The sequence below is a fragment of the Eurypyga helias genome, unplaced genomic scaffold, assembly GCF_000690775.1.
Source record: "Eurypyga helias isolate BGI_N326 unplaced genomic scaffold, ASM69077v1 scaffold19379, whole genome shotgun sequence".
NCBI lineage: Eukaryota > Metazoa > Chordata > Aves > Eurypygiformes > Eurypygidae > Eurypyga > Eurypyga helias.
The window spans coordinates 1744-28593 of NW_010272988.1; the positions used below are offsets into that span (position 1 = coordinate 1744).

Sequence of the window (26850 nt, forward strand, 5' to 3'; positions counted from 1 at the left end):
TAATTGTTGTGTCTAGGAGGAACTTTGGGCAAGTGGATCCACAGTTAGGAGAAATCAACTTCTCTCTGGGTTGTAACAACAATCTGTTCTTCTGTTCCTAAAGAAAAAGAGAAAGAATGATTTCCCATGTATTCTTTCAGACTGGTCCTTTAACAGTCATTGCATCTGATCAAGCTTCTCAGACTCCTCTTCAAACTGCTTTTCGACTGCATTAATTTTCAACCAGTATGTGGTAAAACTGAAGCTATGATCCCACATTCTTTGCAAACCTCTAAGAATGTCTGTCTGTGCCTGAAATTCCAGAAAATTATATCTCAGTTGTTAGGAAAACATCTGTATGGGGTGAATGAGATAAATCGTTTACAGCAATTATGCCAAATTTGTTAATGATAGTGATTTTTTACTGCCATTAACAATCTGGATTAATTCTGGACTTTGTTTTGTTTTTTAATTTGAAACTGTGTTTTTTTTGTCCTTGACTTATTTTCCTTCTGCATATGCCTGCTTAAATATTTGTAAGTTTAGTCTGTAAGTATACCCAGCTTTTCTCCAGAGGGATAAAATCTGTCTGGCAGACTGAATGCAATGATCATTATATTTAGGCTCATAATGAATTCACTTTAGTTGAACCAGTTTCAGTTTAATTTTGGTTTTTGATGGTTCAAATGACTTGATTGGACAAGGTACATTAGACAGTTGAACTTTTACTGTGAGAATAGATGCATTAGACAATTTAAAAAGCTAAATATTAGACTAAATTGCCTTGATGCTATAGCACTTGCTATGCTCTTCTGATGAACCTTTTTGTCAGAAGACAAGTACTTCCAGGAACTAGAGACAAAACAAGAACAACTTCTAGTGACAGCTGGGGGTGATATTGCAGTTCTTCTGTCATTTTTATAGCTAAAAAACTGAATATCTATTAAAAGCCATATGAATTTATATCTGAGAACCTTGATGCTTCTGAAAGTGTTGGATAACTTACTACAAAGTAGGATGTTTGCCTGCTCCCACAACACAAGGTAGAACACATTACTTGCATTCCTCTGTCCAGATCTTGTATAATTCCATTCACTACAATAAAACACATTTTTCATTATTTTTTATAAATATATATCTCTGAGATAAGATTTAAAAAAATGAAAGTTCTTCAAGTGATAATATAACATAAATAGAAACATTAAAATATTATCCACCGATGCCCTTGATATAAACTCTCTGAAGGCTGTCTAAGTGCTTTTGTATTGTCACCAGTTGCTGAATTACGTGATTAAGTGCTCAGTTTTTCCATGATCATTAAGAATGGAAAACAGAGTGGTTTTGTACACATAAATGGTTCAGAAATGATATGTGACCTATTAACAACATTTTTGATCTGTCTCCTCTGGTTGCTGAGGGCATTGTTAAATGAACAAGTTGTTGGGTTATGGGAAGAACATAGGTGCCAGGAATGTGAATGTGCTACTTGTACTGTGTCATGTAAATCTCATCTTGTTTTAGCCCAGTTCTCACATCATTAATTCTTAACTTTATTATTGCATATTAGAGAAAATTGTGTTTGTAATGTTCATGAAGGATAGAGGTGTTTACTTGGTTTTTGATATGAAATGGCATTTTGTCTGTATTTTAATGGTTTAGTGAACTGTGAATCTTAGTGCTGCAAATTAAAGGAAATGGCAGCTCCATCAGGCAGATATCTACTGTAGAGATTATTTTTATGTCTATTTAAACAGCATTGAAGACATTCTCTTCTTGTATCATGATGCATTTAATAGAAAATGAGTATGTGTCTCACAGACGTGCTGTCATACTCCTTTTGATGTTTTCACTCCAGTAAGTATTGGAATTGTAGAAAATGGAACCTCATCTTAGGGGAATGTGAGATACTTCATGATAGCACATCAATTTATTAGACACTTTCCAAATTCAGGGAAGCTACTTAAATAAAGTTAATAATAATGTTTAAATTATTATTAATAATAGATACCGGGCTAGGCTATTCCAGTCCATCTGGCCTAGATGATGAATTCAGATGCATTTAACAATGAACTTTGCCATGTCATGTATTATACTGCAGTGAACAGAAGCTAGAAGACGTCACATGAAAATTGAGGTGACAATACAAATCTTCTAGAAAGTGTTTACCTAAGCTGCTTAATAATCTGAGACTCACACAGCCTTAACAGGATCTGAGCAGCATAAAGAGTGCTACAGATCCAGATATTTTTCATCAGTAGGGCTGAAGAGATGCAGAACTTTTTCATTCTTTTTCAGTGTCAAAAAACCCTCCTTTTTTCTCTTACTTTTGTCTGGCTTTGGCTTCTTTGTCACTTTCCCTCGTGAGAGTTTTGTTTTAAAATGTGTGCCTAAAGTTAAGCTCCAATTAAGTTAATTTTGTAACATTTGAACTTCTAGATCACTTCGGGGCAGGTTTTTCAAAGTATTTAGGTTGTGAAAACTGCAGATGGAAGCATAGTGGGATTTGCAAAAGCACTTAAACAGATAAGGCGCTATGGTTCCATTTAAATTAATTAGTTAGATTGAACAAGTTCCCCTTGGTACTTCTGAAAGTTCCACTGCTAAGTGTTTATGTCTACATTAAAAAAATATGATCTTCAAAAGAGTCTGAGAATCCAGCAACACCTTTTAAAGTTTAAGACTATTACAGGTTTTCAGCAGTTCTGAAAATTATACAGTGTCCCTGGTTCTATGTTCCCAAATGATTCTACTTCACTTTCTTGTTTCTTAACAGTTTGTACTATCATTTATTGCCTAAAGTTAATCTCCAAGAAGAAGTGGGATCAATAGTACTATAACCTAAGGATAGAAAAATAATGATACGGGTGAATCTTCTGCATGCGTTCGAGAAGCCGGGTCCTTTAGTGTATACATCCAGTGACTGGAAAAACTGGTAGACATTTAAGACCATTGTTTTAATTATGTCTTGTACTAGATTTCCTTACTACATTTATATTATACAAAATAATACCTCAAAAATGCATTACAGGCAAAGAATGCTGCAGGTTATGGATAGCTGGGAATGAACCAGATGGCCAAAAGTCGCATGACTTTTCAGTCTTTGTTTGCTGCATATGCAGAAAACTTTAGGAGACACGTTCAGTTGTAATGAAAGCAAGCAGTGCTCACTCTGAGATATAGTTTCCCCTGCCCTTTGCTCTGCCTCAGTGATGGTAGTGTCTAAGTAGCAGTTTGAGAGTGTACACACACTAGCATTTTGGTTTCAATCAAGAGTCTGCTTTTGAAATGAATCTCCTAATTATTCCCACTTAGCACACTTGCTCATTTGTGGAGTGGGTCTCAGTCTATGTGAACAGCTTTGGCGGAAGCAAAAACAGAAGATGCTTTCCAGAAGGACATATTTAATCATTACTGAGTGTTCAGTCCACTGAACTATGTCAAAGTTAGTTTAATATAACCTTCCTTCCCAGACTTTTATTTCAAATACTGAACAATGTGAGCATCAAGTCCTCAGAGCCAACACCTTAGCTCCACAGATCAGCTCTTTACTATGCAACATTGCTTGTTAACGTAGTTATAAACTGAGTTGTCAGGATGGTTCATGGGAGGAAACCCATCTTTGCACCCACTTACAGAGTTAAAATCCTACAATGCCAGAGTTTCCTCAGATCTACAAATATTTTAAAGGGGATCTCCAGTTTCAAACAGTGGCCAATGTTTCTTGGGAATACATCCTGTCTTTCTTGTTAGAAAGTGAAATGAAAAACTCATGAGCAAGAACTCATAACATTTTTAAGAGCTTTTTCAGAAATGTAGGTCAACCTAAATGTGACTCTGTTTTGCCTAAAAAAAGTAATCCAGACAAGACAGATTTTAAGACATAACTTTTATACCTTGCAAAATGTACCTGCGCCAGCCATTCATTCTGATTATTCTCTACATTGATTTAGATTTTTTTATGGTTTAAGACTCCATTCTTGTTTGAATTGTTCTATCACTAGCAGCTAATAGTGCTTATATTCAAAATGAAAAAAAAAAAAGAAAAAAGAAAATTGAAGACTCATTTGTTTAGCCATTGAGTTTTCCAACATTACCAACCATATACTGCTATGCTGGAAATTATATCTTGTGTAGTTTGTGTCAGATGTACTAGAATGAAAAACAACATGAATCTTTACCAGTGACCTTCAGAAATAGGAATTTGTTATCAGTTGTTGCCACTGGGATGCATAACTTTAGGAATTCTAATGTATTGCCAACCAGGAGGAGTTTTAAGCATGTTTTTAGTCAATGAAAGCACTGTCAAGACAAAAATATAGGAAATCATAAGTAGCTGTACAGTAAAAGGATATTTTTTTTCTTTTTTCTTTTATTAGGGCAGATCTGAAAGACACAAAGGAATTCTATGTACCAATCTGAGCTGTGGATTCACAATACAGTAAATGTGGCTTTAGGATGCTTAATGCTAGATAAGAAGAACTGTAGCCTCATGGTATTAAATGCTGATCTGGTATAAACTTCTTTTGCCAGTTCAAATGTATTAAAAAATTGGACACCTTAGCTTTATCCTGTCAGACTTTCTGCCACATTAGATGTTGCCTGTCCATGCCGTTCTAAATTTATGCTGGATCAGGCATTGCATACTGTCCTGGTGATTCTGTATTGTGTGCTGTAATCTGGGAAATATGCGGTACTGTTCTTCTTTTGAGTCATTCCAAATTTAACCACAGATCTGGATTAATGACCATGGCCTCCTGTTGCCCCCATTATCATAGTATATGACTAAATCACAAGCTTTAATGCATTTCTTCTCCTAATAACACTGTGAAGGAGAGTATGTCTTTGCTCTCACAGATTTCATCGTAACATGTTTTCTCTCTTGTCTAGTAGATGAAACAGTAGGGGTTATGCAGGGTTTGAGAATTTAAGTGATTAAAACCAGGAGATTGTAACGGAGGTGAATGTTTTCTTTGAGTGTCAAGTGCTCTGCTAGGGCTCTGTCAAAGCCGTTTCATTCAACTGGGCTATTCTTATGTTTTTTAGGAAGCAAATTACTTAAATTATTTCCTTTTAGATAGTCACCAGATGCTGCATTTTGTGTTGTTCTTACAGTCCTTGATATAAAATACGGTTAACTTCTGTAGGTTCAGGACTGATCCAAACCCCAGTGAAGTCCTTGAGTGAGTGGGGATTCACCGAACTGGTGGTATAAGCGAGTTTCTTGGATCCTTGTTAATGTGTGGCCCCTTCTTTGCCCTTTTGAGTGGTGAATAACAGCAAAGTCCTACACTGTGCAGAATAATAGATAGAGGAGACAAAGTGCCTGGCTGCTTGTTGCTGTTTCATTCACCCTGTGTGGTGCTGTAACCAGCGCTCCAGCTCTCTGAAGAAGGCAAATGAGGCCAGCAATGTTACATTTGTGATTTTTCTCTCAAATCTGTTGAAAAATTGCTGGAAAAATAGGCTGTTAAAGCCAAAATTATTCCTCTTGATAAGGTGTCCTCGTTCTGTCCTCCAGAAAGGAACTGAAAACATTCCTGATGCGTGAAGTTTTGTTACTGATGTTTCACTTATAAATAATGCCGCCAAATGAATCAAAAGCACTGTGTACTTAACAGGCAAGAACAAGGCAAGTCCTTTGTCCTTGAGTGCTTACCACCTAACAAAGGTATGAAAGGTGGAATATGGGAGCAACACAGAGTGATTCTGGTGCCTACAAGTAGCTCTGTGCTCCCCTCACTGCTCTGGTTCACTCAGTGTGACCTCTGGCAGAACACGGTTTTACTAAGGGTGGACTAAGGAGAGCTGGGACCAAACTCAGTAGTAATTTTAAGCAGGAGATGCTGTAAATCCATGAGTTTCCTGTTCATATTCTGTTTGGAGGGCATGCAGGAAGAACAGGTAAGTGGATGAAAAAAGTATAATTTGCTAATGTGCTGCTGTGGAGAAATCTGGGATTTCCAAAACAAGAGTGCATTATGTGCATCCTTTCTGTACTGCAAAAAGATGCTTGGACTTTTTAAATCCTAAATTTAAATTTAGGAGGACTAAAGTAGTAGACATAATATCTTTTCAATTATTATTCAGAAAGCAGTGCATACTCATTTTTTATCTTCTAGAAATGTAAACAAAACACTTATATGCATTTCAAGATTTAGAAATAGGAAACGTATAAAAGATCCACATTCGTGGGAAAAAGTGGCATCATGGATCTTTATTCTGACACTCTTTGTTCTGCCAGAGCTGATGCAAGAAGATTTTAATATCGTTTGCTGTACCAGAAACTTACCTGAAACTCACATAGCCTTATTTTGTAATTAAATGTTTGAGAACTACTGGTATTTATATTTGCATGTGATTAACTTTTAAAGCACTGTGTACAGGGCTTTTTGCTGTTAAACTAGTTTAGAGTCAATAAATAGCTTTACAGACGTCAGTTTGGTCAGCAGTAAAGAGGTAAATAGAAACTAATGACAGTCATCAAGCCTGTGGCATGAATGATTTATTGGACACAATCCTTTAACACTTTTATAAAGTCAATACAAGGGAAAGAAACAGGTTTCTTATTATGGTAAACTGTATTTGTACTGTCAGCAAGTAGTGATTTATGGCAAACCTGTGGCCAGGATTAGGATATTATAGATGGGGGAAAATAGAAGGCTCATTAATTTTTTATACCCACAGGTAGACGACATGCAGTGGGCTAATAGAGAACACACTCATCCAGCATCTGTCTGCAGCCTGCCCTGTAAAGCTGGGGAGAGAAAGAAAACTGTGAAGGGAGTGCCCTGCTGCTGGCACTGCGAACGCTGTGAAGGGTACCATTACCAGGTGGATGAATTCAACTGTGAACTGTGCCCCATTAACAAGAGACCAAACGCCAACCGTACGGATTGCCAGCTTATCCCTATAATCAAGCTGGAGTGGCATTCTCCTTGGGCCATTGTGCCCGTCTTCATAGCTATTCTTGGTATAATTGCCACCACCTTTGTGATCGTGACATTTGTCCGGTACAACGACACACCGATCGTCAGGGCCTCTGGACGGGAGCTCAGTTACGTGCTTTTGACTGGGATTTTTCTCTGTTACTCCATTACTTTTTTAATGATTGCAACTCCTGATACAGTGGTCTGCTCGTTTCGAAGGATCTTTTTAGGACTTGGCATGTGTTTCAGCTATGCTGCCTTGCTCACCAAAACAAACAGGATTCACAGAATATTTGAACAAGGTAAAAAATCTGTCACAGCTCCCAAATTTATTAGTCCAGCTTCCCAGCTGGTGATCACTTTCAGCCTCATATCCATGCAGCTTATTGGAGTCTTCATTTGGTTTGCTATCGATCCACCACATATCATCGTAGACTATGGAGAGCAGAGGACACTTGAACCAGAAAATGCCAGGGGAGTTCTCAAATGTGACATTTCAGATCTTTCTCTCATTTGTTCCCTTGGATACAGTATTCTCTTGATGGTCACATGCACTGTTTATGCTATTAAAACAAGAGGGGTTCCAGAGACCTTCAACGAAGCAAAACCCATTGGATTTACTATGTATACAACCTGCATAATTTGGTTAGCTTTTATTCCAATCTTTTTTGGTACGGCCCAGTCAGCGGAGAAGGTAAGTGATGAGAAGTTTACAAATCAAATACTATCTTCTTTTTATTTTTGCCTTGCAGTACTTGTAACACTGCAGTATTTTCACTCTTACAAATCAGTAATTCTGAATGCTTATTGCAAACAAACTCTCAGAATTCACAGATAATAAAATACATGATTCCAAAGATAAGTTTCCTATATTTTAACACAAGAAACTGAATGTGATTGTGCTGTGGCAGGCATAATAATGTTGACATCCTCTCAATATATCCTTAAATGACTCTTTCTTCTAACGTTTATTATTACCTTTCAGTGCTGCTCTAGCCTATTACATGAAACACTATAAATCTTTGTTATCATGCACAGATCTAATAGAAATGGTTGCATTTCAAAAGTCTAAGATCATCAACTTAGATTTGTAAAAGATAATGAAGAAGAATGTCTGGGCAGAATGAAAAGGACTATTTTTCTAACTGGTTGACACATATAACTTAAAAAAGAGTGAATGAAGTGCATGTAAAATCATATAAACCACAATTCACTGATTATTACCTCACAGCAAAAATAAAACATTTTCCTGATCATTTAATTAGAAATTAAATGTTGCATAATTGGATATCTGTTATTCCTTGTTCAATTGGCATGGATCTTTCCTGATACCAGTCATGGTGAGCAGTACAGAATGCATCAGACATTTAACTCTCCTTCTCTCAGTTCTAATGGGAAGGCAGAGGTAAATGTTGTCTGTGTGAGTTTTTATCCAACTGGTAGTGACAAAAATAAAAAGTGAGGTAGGCAAGAGCAACAATACCAGCATCAATCTTCACAACTGCAAATCCATGAGATCTGGAAAATTTTAAAAATAAGAAATTAAAGTCAGCAGTCTTAAATAAGCTCTTCCCCCTCTTCTTCTAGCTACTGATTTTTATAATGTTTTTAAATACACATTTTAATTTAATTAATTTAATTGGAAAAGTGAACATGTGTCCACATGTAATTGTGCAAGGTTTTGCCATGTCTCTGGTTCAGAGGGTACTTTTGGCTTCAGAACTGAAGAATAGGTCTGTATATCTTGATAAAATGCTTGCTAGCTCAAGAAGAGCAATTGTATGGGGGAGAGAGTGTGGCAGAAAAACATTTTCCACACTAAAAATTGAAGTAAGCAGGGTTGCTGAATTGGATCAGGTTTGATTGCCATGGTCTTTTGGATTAAGTCAGGGTAAGTGAGTACCAGGGTAATGGCATATCATAGATACAGTAAGTAAAGGTAAAAAAATCCTGCTTGATATAGGAAAACATGTTTAGGTACATATATTTAAATTCTGACTTTTTTGTATGTGTAGGGTTAAGTCAGAAAAATACTTTGTCATATGAATGTGTGGTACTTTTTGTTTTAACAGCTTGGGCCAATCAGTTTTATGGCAAGTACCTATGGCAAAAGAAAAGTATTTCTGAGTATTGAAACACAGGAAATATTACTTGTCTGGCAACTACACAATGAGTTTTGATTTACACCATTGGTTTGCCTTAGCTTGTAATAAAGGCTGATTTGGTTTTGACCTCTAAAGATGTGATTGATGAACACCTCTTTTGCATTTCTTTTATGAAACCCAAGATTGAACACACAAATTATACTAAATCACACAGCTTCTAACATTAAATTTCACCTGTTAGTTGCCTTTTTTTTCAAAATGATTTGTTATTCTTCAGATGACGTTCAGAAGGAAAAAATTAATATGCTAGTACAGTAGCTCTGTAATTTAAATAATTCTTTTCACAGTGCTACTTTTTGCTGCAAATAAAAACATGTTTCTACACAGAGTGTTATGGACATTATTATAATCACTCCCGTAGTCATACAATTAAATTGCTTGCCTGAATAGGACAATAACATAGTATCTTAGTGCACACATATATACATTGTCTGAATAAGCTAAGGTCAAAGTTGCTTGTAGGTTTCTCAGTTAAAGCGAAACACCAAGAGAAGCATTTTAAAAACACACTGATACGTTAAAAAATACCTTATTTGAAATTTGATATTATGATCTTTTTTGAGGATGAAACAAATGAAAGAGAAAATAAACAGAGTTTTGTTAGGTTCTTACTCACTTTGCTGTTGATTTTAGAATCCTGAAATTTTTTTTTTTTCTTAGTAGTTTGAGTTCATTCAGAAAGAATGGAGCAACAAGCTAGGGTACTTAAAGTATTATTTAAAGGCAATGTTTCCTTTTTTTGAAATGTTGACAATAATAAAATTTAACACAGCATTCATTAAAAGTCAAGTGTACTTCCAATATACAGGTCGTTGAACTAATAGCTTTAGACACACTTCTGTTTGAATAAAGACTGGCTAAAACTTCTCCAAAGGAAAGAAGGTCTGTTTTCCTAAACATTAGTACTGCCTACAACAGCAGAAGTTGTGATGCTTTTTTTTTGAAAGAGATGGTATAATTACTTAACTGTACCATTAACACAGATTAAGTAGCAATTGTATTGAGAAGCTTTTATTTTTATTTCACTGTCAAAATATTTCTACTGATAAACAAAAATATATTACCATTAATGCTAAATGTAGATCCAAACCTCATAGATCGCCAAGGAAGGTTACCTTTACATTTGGTGGACTTGGGATCAGATCCTAAAGTACAAATTTGTCAAGAGATTCTGGGTAGAACCTAGAGGCGTATAAGTCTGTACAGTTGGCACAAGTCCATAAATTGAGGGTTGGTGTCAGTCAGACATCAAATATGTGTGATGAAGGCCATGTAAACAAGCATATGTAAATCTCTGCAGACAGACTGCGAATCTTGCTTGTATGTTCTTGATGTGAAGCACAGGATGGGACACTCCTCTGTCTCCACTAAGCATACGAAGAACCCTGGGTCTGTAGCTGGTTAATATACCTGAGGTAAATGCTTGAATTTGCATGGTGTGACACATACAGAAGAGAAAACATGGTGAAAGTTAAAGTAACTTGACAAGACTCAGTGGGAATATGCTGATTTATAGTCTTGATATTTGTAGCATTTTTAACGGTCCTTTATAACAGGTGCTGTTTCTACTCGTGTATTTTTCCAGTTTACGTGTAAATTTAAAATTAATACAGAATTGAGACTACTATATAATAATCAGGAAATTAATAATAATAATATATATGTGGCCAATTAACAAAAAGTTAAAACAGCAAACCAAAATAACCTTGCATAACCCAAGATTGGTGGCTTTTATGGAACTCCATATTTATTATTTGTCCTTAATCTCAAGCAGACAAATATAAACCCCTTGTGGTATTAAACACATCATTTTTAGATTGTACTTTCTACAGATGTTCTGCAGGGACCAGTAAGAGCATTGACTCTAGGTCCTTTGTGATTGTTTTGACTAATTCATGATTTTTGTCCATTCATGATCAAGCCTGTTTTGACAGCTGCTGCTTTATGAAAGGAGTCCAGTACAAATAGTTAAGTTACTACAGTGTGTCATTGAACTGAATGAAAAATGTATCCCTAAGACGTAAAACACCAGTTTTCTAACACTTATGTAGATGTCAGCAAGGTGCTTTAGAGGCAAAGGAGTGAAATTCTGTGAGAAAGCTTTCTGTGAATATAGCCTTCGTCTATGTCATGCACGTGTACATGGCAAAAGACTGGAAGTACTGGGATCATCTGCAACAGAGATGTCTAAAATGTCGTGATGACTGGAATGCCACAGGAAAAAAAAAGAGTGGAATTATCTTAATGATCAGACAGATGTTTAATGAACCTCTGGGTAAAATTAAGTTACAGTGGCAGACTGCACAAAAAAGAGCTGAGGATAGATGGCTGTCTAAAATATATGTTCACTCTTTGACAGAGTGAACTTTTAAAATTTCATTCTTTTTACCAGTTTTGACAGGTGGATGAATCATGTTCATTCACAGAAAATAAAGACATCATTTATTATACTAACCTGAAAATACTTTGTTTTGAAATAGAAGATGAATTTCCCATATTGTGAAATAACGGAGGTTGCGTTTTCTGCTGAGGCAAGAGATACATAGAAAATGCTGAATGATTTCTTCCTTCTCCTCCCATCGGAAGCATTGCAAGGTGTAATGTAACAAGGCAGATAAATTTTAATGTATTTTCCAGTTATTCTGAGAAGTTTGATCTCCCTTTTCATAACTGCAGCAAAGGCAAAACAAGTTGCGAATATGGTAGAAATCTTCCCATAAATTGTTATACTTATGAGCTTACTATTCTAGATGTTTTCATCCTGGATTTGCTGATAGTGTGTATCTTATGCTTATATCCAGCTGTTAGTAATGCTAAAAGAAGCTAGAAACACTTCCAAGAGCATCTCAATAATAATTTGACTTGTAAACTACTGTTGTAGTTGTCAAGAAGCAGCTACTCACTTCTCAGTGGGAGGGAGACGTAGTTCCATCAGTCTCTTAAGAGACGTTCTTTACCTTAATAAAAAAACAACAAACTAATCATGACAATTCAGGTATCCACCCCTTACTTCCCCCACATTTCTACAAAATTTAGACAAATCATCTTTTTTTTGTGCGTTTATATTATGAATTCTTGGCTAAATATATTCCTGTGACTGTAAGAAAACAACACATTTTAATTATGCCTCAGACTGTGTTAATGAAGCAGACTGCACAGAGCCTTTTCTTCACCTCAAAGCATTCTCTCCTAACTCTGATCATATTTATAGATTCAGCTCTGCAGGTAGTCCATGCAGTACCCATCACAGAAAAAAGTAAAGAAAACTTTATCATGTTAGTATTTCTTCCATTTTATGAATAATGTTTGGCTTGATTAAACTGGGATCTTTACTGCTAACACTGTGCATAGCATGAGGATTAATCTGAGGGATATTTGGAACAGTTTCTAATTTTCATTCCCATAGCATCCAAAGTTAGAAGACTGCAGAAGTGATACTTTCCACAGTTTATCATTGTTCAAAACTCAACTGCTGTGCTGTGCTATTGCAGATTTTTTGCACGATCTTTAAAATATGGGAGAATTTACAGGATTAAAAGAAAGCTATCAGTACTCGAATTTTTGCATGTTTTGGAATATAGAAAATTACATAACATTCACCAGGTTGTCTCACTGAAATATCCCCCTCTCTCACTGGAAAATGTATGAGAAGAAACGAGATGCTTTTTGTAATGTTCTATCATTTCATCATTTTTCCAAATGTAAATATTTCATGAGCTAAATTATTTCTAAATTTGTCAATTTCTTAAGATCTGTAACCTAACAGCAGAAATTAGGACTTGTTGTTCTGGTGTAGAAGCACAGTAGGAAAAAGCTGTGAAAAAGTGCATGACTGAGTTGCAATTTATTGCCCCATCTTCCTCCGCTCCCTTTCCCTCTGTGAGCGAAGTGTCTTGTTCCTTGCTTCTCCCTGATACAGCATGTTTCCTTCCAGCTGGTGAGGGTATTCAGTGCAATGCAGGTCATGGACATTGCTGGGTCCACCTATTGGCTGAACAAATATGATGGTTGCAGCAGCCCTACAAATTTGTTCTTCCCTCCCCAGTCCTCCATGAGCTGGTGCAACTAAGAAATCAGAAGCGATTACTGTAGTCAACCAAATCAGTCTCTTGTGCAAAAAGATACCTAGAGCTCTGTTCACTTAGATGCTGTTCAGGCTCATTTTGATAGTTTAGGATCGTAGCATTCTTTGTGGGGTAGCCATCTGCTCCCTTGTTTAGCTGCTTTGCTCCAGAAGTGAATGACTTGAGGAAAACAGGGCAAGTTCTTTCAAGTTGTTTTGAGGAGAAATGCATCTGCAAAGGTTTGCTGAAACTCCCTTGGACTGAAGAGAAAAGGTCCCTCTGCTGCTTGCTCATGACATGTAGGTGTGACCTGCCTGCTTAAAGTGCATGAAAGCTAAGGGAAGGGTTTCCTTCAGACAGTGCTACCCACTCAACAGAATCTTGTGGAGGGCTGAATGCTGCTACTTTAAAAAATTCTAGCTGCTGTTTAGCTTTTTTGTTACTCAGCGTAGCGTGTACCCAAGTTTCAGCAAGTGTTCTTCTTGCTGAATAAAGAACTTTGTGCAAAGCTAATGCATATGAAATTTTAAAGACTCTGTTGTTTTGATATGCCTAGAGTCTTTAGGTTGTAATTTCATTTCTCTGTTTACTTTTATAGTAATTAAACCACTAGCATTTTAAGAATGTACACTGAGCACCGATTTTAATTTTAAGGTTATTAGGTAGTATCACGAAGAGAGAAAATGCCAACTTCTCAAAGAAGTGGTTTATTTAATAAAATATAAAGCCACTTTTTTCAGTTCAGCGCGATGCTTGTGTGTGCACCTGAAGGTTGTATACCCTGTTCTTTTCTGCTTGGTTGCATGTCTCTTCCAGTATGAGCGTTGTGCTGGCATACCTAGTTGTGCACATTGAAGAGATGTGCACCTGTCACATAATGGAAAACACCAACATTTTGCTTGTCTGACATGTTTGCTTCTGGCCCCATGATGAATGATAGCTTCTTTCCCAGAGACAGGAAAGAGCTGCCAGAAAAATTACATTAGCCTGTGATCGGCTTCCTACCTCATCCTGGGGAATGTCAGAGAGTTGGTAACAGGTATATGAAGAACTAATGCTTGCCAGAGGACTTAAAATAGACCCTTTTGGCTACTTGCTGGCTTCTGTCATAAGTATCTAATTCTAACTAAGAAGCAGAAACAATGTTGTAAAGAACAGATAGCTAAATACCTCTGCCATCTTCATCTACTTTAGAAAAGGATAATCAGTAATCACAGAGGACAGTTTGTGAATGACCACCAATGTTTCACAAGGATAACCTGCAAAAAAAATTATGCCTTATCTAGAAATACTTCTAGAAATCAGATTCACCTCATAAAAATGTTAGCCTTCTGGCTCTGATGTGTTTGGTGCCAAAAGTCTGGTTGTCTTCAACAAATGCAATTGAAGAGAGTCCTTCCAGTTGTATTAGATGATGTTTGTACAGTAAAAAAGATTGCTTTTTGATGTTAAGATGGTATAAGCTTCCACAATTGTGTTTCATCTACAAGTGTAACTGTGAGATGGGGTCCTCTATGTCATTATTGTGCACAGGACAGCATTCAAGTCACTTATTGCATAAAAAGAAAAAAATAGATAATACGTCTTACAATTCAATCATGCTCTCAACTTCTTCATACCCTGATGGTCAAGCACTGACAACTGGTGCCCAGCCACAGCACATCTGAAGAAGACCACAGACAGTTTAGCAGTTCATTAAAAGCGAGCATATTTCTTTTGACCAATTGCAAGCCTGCAAGCAAGAATGCATTTGGGGATTCAAGGAATGCATATAAAATGTTACATTATGGGACCTTATAAAAAATGAATTGAGACAAATGCAGCTCTTGCATCTTATTTTGTATTTAATGCATTCTGTTATTCTGCATTCAAAATGTAGTGATATGTAGCTATTTTTGGATTCCGATGGCTAATAAAAAACTTATTCTTGCAGAAGTACATGTGCCTACAAATGCATTTCAGACTGAAATCTTGTCTCAGATTGAGACCAAAGCAGGCTGATGTGCTATTGAGCAATGTATCTTTCAGTGAGTAGCTCCGATGCTGCCTGTGTAGCCTGAGAGGACCCTGTTCCTTTCAGCCATCCCTTCTAAACAATGAAGTTACTTGCTCTTCATAAATTCTTAGGTTCCTCGGGTATTGGAAGGGCTGGTTTAATTTTCATAAAGTAAAAATAGTGATAACACAAACTGTATAGAAAATACCTTTAAGTAAATTTATCACACTGAAAAATGGAATTGAATATGTTTGTAAACATACAGGAAGATTTTGTTTGTTTGTTTGTTAAGAATGATGTGCTAATCCCACATAGTGGGAAAAAATGTATAGGTAATAGAAAGTTAATTGCAATTTTTGTTAAGAAAAATAGAAAAACTTTAAATAGAACTCTCTTGGGTTGGAACTCTTTCTGGCATGGTCTTGTGAGACTTCCTGTACTTATTAGCTTCTGCCAAGTTGGAAGAAGTACAAAAATAGCCTTTGTTGTAGCTTTAGCAGTGCTTTTACCCTACTGAAAACAAGTAAACAAGCGTATGAAATACCTAAGAAACAAATTGAAAAAGCTTTTAGCTTTGCTTTGAGTAGATATTCAGCTTCTTGTCTTTCTTATCTTCTACTAAAATAATTCCAATTCTGCCTAGGTTTCATAACACTGTCAAGATTTTGATCCTAGAAATATGATAAAATGCTGTGGACTGCTAAATTGCCACATATAGGCTGAGCATTAATAACAATGAATGTGCAAACTTATCACATACCACATCTGGAACTTGACTCATGATCAGCACCTAATCAAAGCACATTAACTTATATTTCTTTTAGACTAATAACATTTTCAAGGACAATTATGGTGACTCAACTAAAATGTTAGTTATATAAAACACAGCAAGTTGATGTGTGTTTCAGCCCCTTGTTGCCATTCTGTTGCTTAAGAATTGTTGTAGTTTGTGTAGCTGACAACAGTAAGTTGGGCATCCAAAAAAATATATGATCCAGAACAGAAATTTAATTAGATGTGAGCCCAGGAAAATTTGTAACAGACTTGATAAATACAGTAAAAGTCTGAAATTTCATATAGGGGACAGTGAATATTGAATTTATATCTCATAAAGATAGAAATACCAGGAACAGAAAAATGATGGAATTCTGATTTCACAGAGACTAGTGAGCTTTGTGCTTACTCGTAAAATGCAAAACTAAATCTATTATGGGAATAAATTTTTAATTAGATTGTTAACACTGAATATGCGTGTCATTGTGTGTACAAATATTTCTTTTTATGTATCCATAAGCTCTTTTGTGCATGAAACCAGAATAATTAGTTTAAAAGGCCCAACAAAAGCAATAATTTAAATGCATATATAACCACCTTCTACAAAACAAAGACATTAATTGGTCATATACATCTATTTTTTTGAAACGCTTTTGCTTTCAGTTTTCAGTGAAGCTTCTTAACAAGGGATAAATTGACAATGGAGAGATCTGTATGAGCTAAGCCAAGGTCATGAATTTAACAGTAGCAGAATGTTATCCCTTTATTTTGTCAGTAATCCAGCTAAAATGGATTAATTATGAAATATCCTCTTAACTTTAGACATGAATTTTCAGAATGTACATACAGTTTGAAGTTTTTTCTTCTTAAAATAGTGCTTTCCAGACCTGAGAGTCATTTCATAATCAGTTTACCAGAAACATGGCCCTACTAGAACTATGGAATGAAAGGTTTCATGGTGATTTTCAAGGTCATGTTTATTTGGTATTTTGAAACATATGGATAGGATTAAAGTGATGTTTTCAGGCTCACTGATAGAACTGATGACACATCATCTGCATAAATCTGATTTTTACAGAGAACGTCCTCCTCTCTACCAGAACACAATGAGAATAGTTGAACAATTAAGGGAAGAAAGACACAGAAATTGATTCTCCTCTTTTTAATTCCACTGAACTCAGATGGAGTAACAGAAGGTATTCCCAGGTATTCTGAATGCCATTCAAACAGGTACTGCACAACATTTCCTAGTTGCAAAACAGCAATGTCAGAAGGAGATTAGAAGTGGGAAACTACTTAAAAGACATCATTCCTTGGCAAATACAGGAAAAGATTTTTAGCTCTGAAGCTGTGGAACACATGACATTTTGCAAGTGTCTGTTCTAGGAAGCTAGCCATTGTAATTGAGTGAGGTATAGCAGAAGAGCTCACAGCAGGCAAAGCATCTATCTCCTAATCTAGTCATCAAAAAGACACAGGCAAATCAATGTGGCATGATACAGAAATTGGTCCCAAAGCCCAAAACTGCTTTTCAAACAGTCTCCGTAAGGGAATTGTTTGCACCATATGTTTTCCTTAAGAACTGATCTACTGAAATGGTGCTTTAGAAGAAGTCCTACACATACAATGCAAATTACTGTACAGTCTGAAGCACCTTCCTCCACAGCACATCACTTTCTATTCTTTTGTGCCATCACATTGCATAAAACTTTATTGACCTAAAAAGATCACGTCTCCACAAAGGCTTCCAGATTTTCAAGTTGGAAATTTCTCTGCTATTCCCTCCACACTATTTGCCTTGCCAATGAGGCTTGTAATTTCTTTGTTTGAACCATCACCAAAGCCATAACCTTTGTCCTTATCAACCTTCATTTTATTTGCTCCTGTTTATATCCTCCTTTCTTGCTTCCCTGTTTACTTACTTTATGATATGCCCAAGATAGAACAGTCATTCCAGCCAATGCCATCTTTCTTCCACGATATACAAAATCCTGCTTCTTCCCTGTGTGAGTTAGTACTTGGACTCTGCACTTTTCTCTGTCTCTTCCTCCTCTCCCTCCCTGACATTGATGTTGGCTTTTTGTCAAATATGTTTTTTACTTTCACTCTTAAATTTAGCAAAATTTTGTTCTGATTTCTGTATACAAATGCTTGGTTTTTTTCTTTCCATCTGACTGCATCCAGCATCCTTAAATCCAGGTTGTAGTTCCTTTGTTTAGTGTTCATTTCTGGAAGATTCAGGTGAAGCCACAATCCAGCTCAAGTGAGTGGGAGTTTTGCCAATGATGTCAAGAAACATTTGATGTCACTGCCCCAACTGCTCTTAACTCTTCCTTTAATCCTTCCTCTGTATGCATCCCCTCTATTTTCCAAGCTGCTAGAAGCTTTCCCAAAGGGATCTGTATAAGCTAGAATTTTGTGTATCTGTGTTATACAAAAATACAATTGTAGAATTTGACACTATATTTTTCATTTTTTATCTTTTTATAACTTGCCTTTACCATGAGCTGACTATCCTGTATTTTTGTGTACTTCTAATAAACAGCCCTATGTGTGTTTGAATTCTTCTGCACACCAGGAGAATGGTATAAAAATACACTGCAGGCAGGTCTGGTTTCCTAAACATCCAAAACAGGAAAAAAGCTAAAAGCATTATGTCCTTAAACAGTGTCATATGTTGCTTTACTGTTACAGCAGAAGTTTGTAAACATGAAGGAGACATAAATATAGGAAAGAGAATATGTGGTGCGCTTCCTTCTGTCTCCTAGGCACGGATGAAAGAAGCAGGTTTCATTGACTGTTCCCTTTATCGGCCTTTCTCTTTGTACCCATGTAGCTCTGTGTAGTACTTGAGCAGCTTTCATGCTAGACTGTGGGCTAGAGGAAAGCACTGTCAGCTGACATTGCTCCAGCTGCACTTACTCTGAGAAGGTGGTTCAGAGCCAGACATGTTGGTACCACAGCCAGGCATTTTAGCATTTTACTATATCCATTTTCTTTCAAGGTCATCAGAATATAGAAGGAAACGGCAAAACTGCATTTGAATAGGCCCCTTCTGTATGACATAAGTTAATGTGGTTTCTATACCTGTCTGCTGGAAAAAGTTCTCTGTATTTCAAAACCCTGACAGTAGGCTGAAGATCTACTTTGGATAGATTTTTTTTTTTTTTTTAAATTGTAACAAAGAGATTTTTAAGTCCTGTCAGTGTCATGTTACAGAATGTACCATAGTACACAGCACAACACTGTTTGACTATAAGCGTAATCAATAATTTCTGTCTCTTATACACGACTGAAACAAAAACTTTTGGAAAATCATGCTACACTTTTTATCTACAGAATGAGAAGGATTAAGTCTGATTTTAATTGTGTCACCTGAATACTAACACAAGATTTTTGGGCCTCTTTACCCGTGGAGGAACATACATGTTCCTCTTAATGTTAAAGCAGCTGTGTACACACACTGATAAAAGACTAGACCCCAGTGGTTGCAAAATGAAGCCACAGGCACCTCTCCAACACATGTAATGCCTCGGAGTCAATGCCAAGACCTATTTTTACTGCAGTTAGCACTAACATGCTGTTTAAAATGACAGTATAAGCAAGTAACTTAGATCTAATCTGTCAGGGTAGCCAGCAGTGATGCATTTCAGAGCACCAGTGTGCTTATTTTCTCTGTGACTTTTTTTTTTTTTTTAATTCTAGCTTTTCAGAGCTGGTAAACAATACTCTCTTCCTCTTAGAAAGCCACCCACTTGGCTGAAGGATATTTCACAGAAGCCTCACAATCTATGCCTTATTGACTGTTCATTGAAATAATGAACAGTCCCTGGCTGTCTTCAAGGCCAGGCTGGACGAGGCTTTGAGCAACCTGGTCTAGTGGAAGGTGTCCCTGCCCATGGCAGGGGGGTTGGAACTAGATGATCTTTAAGGTCCTTTCCAAACCAAATCATTCTATGGTTCTATAACTTTCATTCACATTCATAATTCATACCTCTCTCTCTTTCTTTTTTCTTTTTTTTCCCCTTAACCAAGGCCTCTTTCATTTATTTTGAAGACTCACACAGGCTTTCCTTAGAGGTTTAAATGTACGTGCTTTCTTATGCAGAAAATGACTGCATTTTACTCACAATCTAATTAAAGTGTATGAGTGATATCTGTGTTAAAAAAGAAAGAGAAAAAAAGAAAAAAGCTTTTGTTGTTTCCTAAAACCTTAAAGTACCTAGATTTGTCAAAGAACACTAAGGGAACCAAAGTACCTGCAATTTTCAAAGATGGGTCTTGTCCTCTTATTTCACTTACACAAGTCATCCCCTGTTGCAGTCTTCAAAAACTCCACTTGTCTGCTGTTTCAAAGATCATGTCTGCTTATTTAAGATGAATAAACAGCTATCTACCAGGAGATGTATGTATTTCACAGGTACAGAACATATGATGAGGAAATGTTTCAACAGACACTGAGTTGGTTGTGTTTTGGGAGCAGTTCTAGAAATCAGGCTGGAGAAAAGCTTTAAAAAAGAAGGTGGCAGTTTGGAAAGGCTAGAATTCTAAAATTTGAACATGCCCAAGATATTCTGCTGTAAATCCAGCAATGTAGTGCTTGATCTCTGAGAATGATACTCAGTAAAGGAGATAGTTGTGTGAAGGAGCCTACTAGGAAGAGACTGATTAGGGAAGAGTAAGCTCGGATTCTAGTTCCAATGAATCTTTGATTGTTCATTCACAATTACTTGTAAATGGAAACTGATGACTAACATAGGAAAAATGCAGTTCCTTTCCCAGGAGATAAAGGATATTTCAGGATATCTCCACTGAAATTATTGTTGTCCTTGAATCTGTTAGTGACATTAAAATGTATGACAATAATCTTTTTTTGTTGGCAAGTCCATGCAGAAGTCAGTGCCGTGCTCCCCAAATACACTGACAGTCAAGACAGCTACTTGTTGGCTGACAACTCTGCCTGCTATTTGCAAGTAGTTATACGTCTACACTGCCAAAGAGTTAGACACATGATCAAAAGTCCAGATGTACATGAATACAAAAATGCAGAATGGGTCCTCAGCTGTAGTGAACTTTCTAGGGTTTCTACTGTGGTAGGAATTTTTGTCTCTCCAAGGGATAAATATTTTACTTCTGTAATAAACATGGCACCTGAAAGCAGAGTAGTGAAAGGCTAAAATCTGAGTGTCAATACCCATAACTGTGGTCTTTTATACACCCACAAAAGTGTGTGGTTTCAGAACAAATAATAGTTTTAGAAACACAGAGATAAACCTGCTCACAGATGTGTCAGAGACCAAGATTTTAACTGTATTCAAAAAGATTCAGATAGTAAGAATAGCAATAGCATATGGCAGCATTTGCTAATGCCTGAAACAATTTTGTAAAGGGATAAAATATCATACTTCGGGGTTTAATAAAGTCTCTAATGATTAATTATGAAGATAATGAGAGTAGATTTTCCTGTGACTAGTTCTCTCTTACAGCTTCCTCTAAAACTTTGGCTGCACTCTAAGACATGATATTTGACCACATGGATCACGCTTCTAATCTGGTAACTTCTAATTTCTTAAGAATTTAGAAAATGAAGTATTTTTAGTTTTTTCTTATGTATTTTAAAAATAAAGTAGTTATTTGTAGTACAAGTGTATAGAGCTGGCTGGTTGGAGTTTTTTGCCACCTGTTTTTTCCTCCGTATTGTTTACTTTTATATGGCACTTTTTTTAACATTTCTGAGCTCCTGAAAACCTTTTATGGTGTTCAGGCTTTTTAATTTTGTTCCTCATCTGTTGTTTTGCAGCTCTGCTTTGATTGGGATATCTGGTCAGTTATTCCATGCAAAAAATAAGATGGTAAACGCAAACACCACCACCACCCTCCATCTTTACTTAGCTGTGGTTATGAAAAAGAACATTACTTCATTTAGAATCATGTCTCCATTTCTTTATGTCTTCCTCCTGGAGGATTTGAAATTTTTATTCTCTGCAGCTAAGAAAATGTGCGTCTGTAAACCTGCTGTGATTTTCCACTTGCATAGCAACAGTATACTTACTAAGTGGAGACACCAAATGCTTGTGGCACTCAATTATTTGTGATTACTCCAAGATGCTTTCATCTGATAATGCAAACCACAGTGTTTAATACCTTTCAAATACATTATGCATGACTTTACATCCTAGCGGAAGCTTTTAACTTTTATGCAGTTGGTGAAATTTCCTAATCTGACATAATTGTTGTGGCACCAACAGTTTAAGAAGTACCTCTTCTTTTAGAGGAGGTTCCTAATCTAGAAGGTGCCGGTTCTGTTGGGAAAGTACTATGAGGCTTGTGGACAGACTGCATAGCTACTGCTTTGGAAGTAAAATGGGGACAAGTGGCTTCCCTCATTTGGCCTTGCTTCTGGACTCATCTACCTCACAGTGTCTAACTGCATCCTGACACTGCATCAGGATGGCCTGAGTTCTCAGCATGTGGAGAATCTATAGTCAACCAACAATCACAACAACCAACAAGAGCATAGTATGTGCATTGATACCTAACCACACGGTATAATGTTTTAGAGCAAACTAGGGCTTATTCTGTAGTGTAAATTATGAGCACTCCATGGAGAAAGAATAGATTGCATTGTCATGTTGACCTATCTGTTAAAACTCTTTGCAGTTACGTGTTTTACACAGGTACATGGTTGCATTTCAAGGGATGGGAGTTCTCTCATGACTGAAGCACTTTAAAATTGACTTTGTAGCACATTTTCACTTAAATTCTCCTAAGCTGACATGCCTTTTTGAAAAGAAAAATTACCATAAAAAACTTGGTTTGCACTATATTTCTAAAAAAAGATAAATGAGATAAGTATCTGCTTATTGGTCACATGGGTATTTGTATGGAGTTGGTGGATAGAGCTCAATGAATAAAGGAATACATGATCTTAGTGAGCTTAATGTAAGGGAGACGGACACTTCGGTTTCCTTATGCTAATATTTGTTCTCCAGAAAGATACTGTTGGGATTTATTTGTCATTATGCAGGCATGCAGTATGTGTGAACTTAGACTTCTGGTTAGTGTGCTGAATCCCTAACCCTTGGTATTACTAGAAGCTACATTTAAAATCATCACAGAAACGTTAGTGTCCACCTGTCAATGACTCATCTGTCGTCTTTTCACGCTTTCAAGTGCACTATTTCTTCTCAAACATTGTTTCTCTGAACATGCCATGTGTGGAAGCTTTCAAATATAAAAATGAATGTTTCTGTAGCACAGAAGCTAGTCTTTGATATATACTAAAATAGTTAATACATAGTAATTACCTAGGAATTTAAAAAAAAAATAATGAGTCCTTGCACTCAAAGCACTTTATTGGTCTAAACCAGTGACTTTTAAGCAAACACTTACTGTATCATAAAATAATTTTACTAAATGTCTTAGCTATGACAATTTTTCAACTTTTGTTAGACATAGGCATCAACCCTGTAGCTTCTACTTTTTATAGAGAACATTACTGTGGTTGTCGCATTATTTCTCAGAGGAAATAGAATGCTCTTTAAATGAAAGAATTAGCATTAAAGAGTATTTCATTTTTCCTTTTTTTGATTATCAGATGGCATATGACTTGATATGACTTCCAGAAGACATGATGTCTTTGCATGTGTCTGATACTCTATATACTTTACTATGATAAGTTTTTGTTAGTTTATCCTACACACAGTTTCCGTCAATCACATTATCACACATAAAATCTGGCTCTTTAAAATCCTGTTTTTAATAGCAGATCCCTTAGGAACCTGTAACTTCTGATAGTCTGTATCTGTGGGTTATCTTTGGCTTTTCAGCATTGACAAGAAAGGAAAATGAAAAATGCATGAAAATGGTGGAAGAACTGTGGTGGCAAAAATATGAGTAAGCTTTGGGAGAACACTGGAAGGACACTGTTGGCAGCGAGGGATTGTGTAGGTAAACTATCGGTTTCATTACCCATGCATTCAGAAAAGCCTCACTGCTGCAGAGCCATAGGATTTTTAAAGAATGAAAATTAGGATACTTTTCACTCTGCAAAAGGTATTGGTAGAAAAACCTCACAGGGTGATATAGGAAAAGGAAAACTTCAAATGACTGCTGACTTGAAAGGTTTTCACTGAAAAGAAAGGAGAGAGTTGTGATTTTAAAGTACACTGAGGTCCACAATAGAGAGTTTAAAGAGTTTTATGTTAGCAAAGCATCACTCTTCTGTTGTAACTTTTGAGATTCAAAATGTTCCTGAGATATACTTTGCCTTTATTTCTTTGTTTAAATTGATTTCAATGTCCAGTTAATTGGTGCAAATCAAAACTTGTATATTCAAACTTCATTTAGTCAGGTAATCAGTGTCACCAAAATCTTTACTGTTTTCCAAGATTACAAATAATAAATTTCAGAATGTGCATATATAACTTTATAATCCTTAGATAAAAGGACATACGTATTTAACTTTGTAGCTATGTAGGCATATGTAGTTAGTTTATTCTTGTTTTGCACCTCTATTTGTCTAATTTTTAGGTTTTTTGAATAACAGCAAAAGTAAGATTTGAAGTAGATGGAGTAATTATTTAGCAGGTGGCATGGTTTGTAGGATCAGTTATAAAGTATTAGCAGCCTAAAACATAAACCCACAAATATAATGGGTACATTCCTTTACTCTGGGCACAACTGAATACTTTTTTTTCTGTTGCTTGGGCCTGTTTATAAGTGATAAAGAACATCTGATATAATACGACATAAAGTAGGGTCTTAGATTTTGGAAGAAGGCCTTCAATCTGTTAAGTAGATATGAAGTATCTCCATCAACTCTGACAATTTCTTAGGAAAAAAGACATTTCCAAGAATTTGATTGCTATATAAAATTTCTCTATAAAATAAGAAAGAAACATCTTCCACATACTTATAAACTATATTTTGTTTTTTAAGAATGGAGTGATACAGAGTTAAATTAGCATAGAAATATCTATGGAAAATATATTAAACTATGAATTCCCTTAATCTCCTCTGTTCTAAGAAATTCTCTGTTTACATACTTATAAAAATAGTACTAAAGATTATATTTTTTACTCACAATTGCAGAGTAAGATTAATGGGCTTCAGTATCTGCTAATGGTGCAGTCTGATTTTGCTTGGATACAAGGGCAAAATGTATCACACTGTCTGACCAGAAGTCCAGGTTTTTTCTAGAAGGCAGTGCACATCATCTAATTTAATGTGCATCGGTTGAGTTACATTGACTTCAAAACTGGCAGCAGAACTACAGGGATTTCCTCATCTCATCCTTTTTGGTAGCAATAGCATACATATCCTAGAGATGGGGAACACTAATCAATACGATGAAGGCAGGAAAGAAGGATGGTCATGACTTCACCTGGGCTTAATTGGAAGCTGGCCATCATGCAGCCTGGTGAAAACATTACAGACATGAACATCCAACATTTAAAGAAACAACTTTAAATGCTGCATCTGAAAATCTGTTTCACAAGGGGAGTTCCTGTGTCAGCACATGAGATTACAACATGATAGTCTATCATTAAAGAAAATGTCCTTCATTTATTCATGGTTCGTCTGTTGCAAACTTTCCGAGACAGAATGCTTGTTAAAAATCCCCTAATTTACTAAAATATGTTGTGTAGGGTAATGCCCATGTGGAGAGCTGAATCTCTCAGAATGGACTGTCACTGTCTGGGTCCTTGCACTGGCATTTTCAACTGGTTTGCATGAGACCCCCTGAACTGTTTTTTTTGCTGAGTTCATTTTTCCAGCAAATTCTTGAAGTTTTCTCATTATTATCTTGCACTATGTACAAGGCACCCCCCTAACTATCTATTTACAAAAGACTGTCCTGCATTACCCTTTCTGCTTCTATAGGTGCAACACACAAGTGGTGCCTATCAATTGCCCTATGGCAGCAGGACCTGCTCGGAGAATCTCCTGTGTTGTCCAAAATCCCTACCTAGAGAACTTCTGTAACAATTATCCACATGCATTGTTATTCAGGTTGTCATTTTCTCTCAAGTGAGTCTGTTGTCTCAAATGGATCCAGTGTTTTATCAGCACTGAGAATAGCCAGGCTGATTTTGGACTATCCTGGGAACTGATGACTAAGTATGCTGCACGTGTACAAAACCAGAGCCCTGCTTACTGAGCTACATTATGATTATATGTAAAGTACTAACCTGAATTCCACTCATGTAACAATTTTAACTTGAATTCCGTAGATCTTACCACACGTACTAAATCTTTTCTAACTTTTGGGCTGTGAAATGCATCTGAATAAGCCACTGAAAGCAAAAATGGAGCAACGCACTGCAGCTACTGTTTACATAATGTGTGTTGTGTTGAAAATCCTTAAATTCCTTTTCCTGCCCTGCTGGGCCAAGATGAAGAAGCACATATGGTGAGGAAAGCCACTTGCTGTCGGGAGACCTCCGCATTCCCTCTGCACAGGGAGGAACAATTTAGCCTCATCCCTCACTCTCTTCTGCTAATCTGGCACAAATCAAATGCAAGAGACAGACCGTGAATGTGGATAAGTGAGAAGATGCAATTCCCTGTCTCATGTGGCTAAACGTTTCTTGTTAAGTGTCAGGTTTAGAGCTGAGTAAACAGTGGAATAATATATTTATGATTCTGTCTATGCGATTTGACTTGTGATTCAGTAGGTGTTTCTCCCTGTATTCATACATTTCTGTTACATCTACAAAAACTGTAGTTTGGCTGGGAGCATATACATGGAGACTAAAAGGGCTTTCAAGCCCTCCTTGGCATGCCTAATTGTCTTACAGATTTTTCATGGAAGTGAAGGAAGGCTGTCAGTGATATGGAGAAGAGGAGAATAGTGCGAAATATCTGCATTTTTCAAGCTAAATATGTACATAACACAACATCAAATGAGGAAAAGCAAGGGTCATGTATGTATGAGCAGCAGA

At 36.4% G+C, this 26850-nt stretch overlaps 1 protein-coding gene across 1 annotated transcript; it reads left to right on the forward strand.

The window, feature by feature from the left end:
• Positions 1-6621: 6621 nt before the first annotated feature.
• On the forward strand, positions 6622-7599 carry LOC104515377 (metabotropic glutamate receptor 8-like; the record flags this gene model as incomplete). The annotated part of the gene is made up of 1 exon (XM_010159325.1): positions 6622-7599. A coding segment is annotated over exon 1 (978 nt), but the record flags the coding sequence as incomplete, so codon positions are not given.
• Positions 7600-26850: the final 19251 nt, after the last annotated feature.